Raw genomic sequence first — 3,537 nt, 5'->3', positions numbered from 1 at the left:
ATGTTGTGCAGAGGATGGGAACTTAAGTTGTCCTTGGATGGTCTGGGAGTGGGATTTATGGCATCTACCTGTGATGTAGGTATTATATCCATGCTACAGTTTGGACATTGAGACTCTGAGAGGTTAAAGAACTTTCTAGATATCACATAGATACCACCTGAATAAATCTAGATATAAACCCAAGACTCCAGACTGCTAGCAATGCTTTCTTCCGTGAATAGCTCCTTGGTAAAATTCCCCAGCTGATCTGAGAGTTTAGGGCTTGTCTCTGCCCTCCATTTGTCTTTGTAATTGTAAATTTTATCAGTGATTTCCTTCTAGCTCACGGTTGTCCTTAATCATCTGAGCCTGTCCTCAATGCCTACAGGAAAGAAGCTTGGTGGCATGAGTGGATGTCATGTGACTCTTAGTCTCAGGTGCCCAGGAGTCTCACTGTACAAGGGGCTGTGTTGATGCACACAGACCTGTCACCTTGGACAAAGTCCAGCATGGGTGAGGACAGTCTGTAAATCAGTCAATGCATGTGATTGGTGATGCCCTGAGCTGTTGGAAGGTTAGACTGTGGAGAAGCTTGTGTCAGAGCATGAGTGGGCACCCTGGGTGCAGGGGTGGTTTGTATTTCTGTAGCTACTGGGGAGCATATCATTGGAGCAAAGGAAGGTATCAGTAGGCAGAAAAATTGTGCATGAATTGAGCTGGATCTTTAGAAAGGGACAAGATTGATAAGTAAATGGCAAGCAATAGGATATATTGGAGCATATGAGGAAGCCATTTGGTGTAAAATTAATTCGGCCTGACCTTGTTTTTCCAAAAGGGCCTATCACCTTTAAAACATGCATTGTGTATCTGCTTTACCATGTCTCAAAGAGAAGAGTAAATGTCCTTAAGATAAGGATGCAACTTCCCCCACATTGGCATTTCCTTAAGGATAAGCATTTCTCCCTAGGCTAGGATTTGATTGCTGCACTCATCCTGTGACCCTCCAACTCAAGATGACAGACCTGACACCAGCCATACCCATCGAGACAGCAGACCTGCTCCCTGCTGTGTCTATCAATAGCTATTCTGGCAGGGCAATCTTGTGGCTGTTGTAAAAAGGACATTGCAATCATATGTGATACATGCTCTGACGGTATATAACCGCTCAGTACACCCTACTTCTTTGGTGCCCTTCCTTCTTTAGGGAAGGAAGTCCCCGGGCTATGCTCCTCAAAAGTTGGGTCATAATAAACTCACCCCAATTTTGATTTATAGATTAATTATGGATTATTTATGTCAACAAAATCATCAAGTGACCAGGTGTTGAAGGATAAAATTAGGAAGAGAAAGCAGAAATAAGAGGGGGTGCTGAGTGTCACGGGACATCTCTTCTGAAGATTGTGAAGGGAAGTGGAGAGGTGAGAATGTTATTCTGCAAACCAAGGATGGAAAGTGAGCAAAAGAAGTGTGGTGAAGGCAAGCTGCAGACAAAAGACAAAAACATTCAGGCAGGAGAGAGATATCTAACATGGAGACAGCAACACAGTCCTGCTGCCCCATATCATCTGATGAGGCATTCATCTCCTAATAGATCTCCCCTCCTCTGGTCTGCTTCTACAGGTCCAATCTTTATAAACAAACGATTCTCCTTACAGTTGACTGACATTCCTAATGATTCCCCATTATCTGTAGGATAAATCCCAAAATCCATAACAGTCTTCATGAACTGGTACTAGCCTCTATCTCCAGCTTTATCTTTGTGATTCTCTGGTTTACTCCAGCCACACACGGATCAATTTTTATAGCTTCGTATACTCTTCTACCTTTTCTGAATGCTTTTCCCTTCTTGTACACATAACTAACTCCTACCCATTTTTCAATATCCAGCTCATAAGCTGCTCAGATATGCAAGGGATTATTATGTAATTCACCCACTTAATGAAGCAGTATTTTATTCTGTCTCACTTCAGATCGCCCCACCCCATTACTGCCTCCTGGTGGGGACCTCATGGCTAACACACGCAATGTGACTGAATTCATTTTTCTGGGACTTTCCCCCAATCAGGATGTGCAGAAAGTTTGCTTTGTGATATTTCTGCTCTTGTACACAGCAATTGTGCTGGGGAATCTCCTCATTGTACTCACTGCCATGACCAGCAGAAGTCTTGGTTCCCCCTTGTACTTCTTCCTCAGCTACCTGTCGTTCGTGGAGATCTGCTACTCCTCTACTTCAGCCCCCAAACTCATCTCAGATTTGCTGGCTGAAAAGAAAGCCATATCTCTGTGGGGCTGCATGACACAGATTTTCTTCATCCACTTCTTTGGGGGCACTGAGATGTTCCTGCTCACGGTGATGGCCTATGACCGCTACATGGCCATCTGCAGACCCCTCAACTACACCACCATCATGAACCAGCAGGTGTGTGCTGTCTTGGTGGGAACAGCATGGGTGGGGGGCTTTGTACATTCCTTTGCCCAAGTCCTTCTCATCTTCCACTTGCCCTTCTGTGGCCCCAATGTGATCGACCACTATTTCTGTGACCTGCTCCCTCTGCTGAAACTCGCCTGCTCTGACACCTTCCTCCTTGGTCTTCTGATCGTTGCCAATGGGGGGACCTTGTCTGTGATCAGCTTTGTGGTCCTCTTAGCCTCCTACGTGGTCATCTTGCTCCATCTGAGGACTCGAAGCTCTGAGGGGCGGCGCAAGGCCTTCTCCACCTGTGGGTCCCACATCACCGTGGTTGTCTTGTTCTTTGGGCCCTGCATCTTCATCTACCTGAGGCCTTCCACCACCCTGGCTGTGGACAAGATGGTGGCCGTGTTCTACACAGTGATCACCCCGCTCCTCAACCCTGTCATCTACTCCCTGAGAAATGCAGAAGTGAAGAAGGCTATGAAGATGCTCTGGATCAGGACAATGAAAGCAGATAAGAAATAGAGAACAAGTCTTTGTATTGATCCTTGGATTTAGAATAACGCTGAGTCTAAACCAATGGGGCAGAATGGGATGAAGAAAAGTTCACAGGACTTGTTTGTTCTAAAGTTATTCTCACCGGTTCACATCTTCAAGAACTTCATTCTAATCACTTGTAAAATATTTCCTCTTATGTATGTACTATAACTTAATTAACCATTTTCTGTTAGATGTTTAGATCATTTCTAATTTTTACTATTATAAATAATTCTGTGGTAACTATTCTTAATAGAAATCTTTATACACTTGATTTTCTTTCAGACTCACTTGCTATAGTAAATTTACTATGTTAAAGCTATAGCGGCTTTATGAATAGTGTTTAATTGATTCTTAGAAGGGTTATAACAATTCACCTTCCTTCTGAAAGTGCTCTTGACAGAATTGGACACTGTCATTAAACATTTACTTGAGGACAAATAAGATTTTACATAGGCTCAAAGTATCTCCTGACAAGGTACTTATTAATGGCAAAAGGAAAAATGTAACTCTCCATTGGAGAAACCTGGAAGACACTTCCTTAAACAGCTACTCAAAGTCACCATCATCAGTGTTGAGACTGGAGAGGCACACGATATCATTATTGT

At 43.6% G+C, this 3,537-nt stretch overlaps 1 protein-coding gene across 1 annotated transcript; it reads left to right on the top strand.

Annotated features, from left to right (window-relative positions):
* The first annotated feature begins 1,947 nt into the window (after window positions 1-1,947).
* On the top strand, window positions 1,948-2,999 carry LOC131395143 (olfactory receptor 4X2-like). Its single transcript, XM_058526931.1, has one exon. The coding sequence runs from the start codon at window positions 1,988-1,990 to the stop codon at window positions 2,915-2,917; it is 930 nt and encodes a 309-aa protein (XP_058382914.1). The 5' UTR covers window positions 1,948-1,987; the 3' UTR covers window positions 2,918-2,999.
* Window positions 3,000-3,537: the final 538 nt, after the last annotated feature.

Source organism: Diceros bicornis, chromosome 31 (genome assembly GCF_020826845.1).
Source record: "Diceros bicornis minor isolate mBicDic1 chromosome 31, mDicBic1.mat.cur, whole genome shotgun sequence".
NCBI lineage: Eukaryota > Metazoa > Chordata > Mammalia > Perissodactyla > Rhinocerotidae > Diceros > Diceros bicornis.
Note: the sequence above shows the minus strand (reverse complement) of the source record. Positions and strands in the feature narration are given on the sequence as shown.

What these genes read in the sequence shown, in the direction of transcription:
- LOC131395143 (XM_058526931.1), top strand. Translation starts at nt 1,988, where the DNA reads ATGGCTAACACACGCAATGTGACTGAATTCATTTTTCTGGGACTTTCC.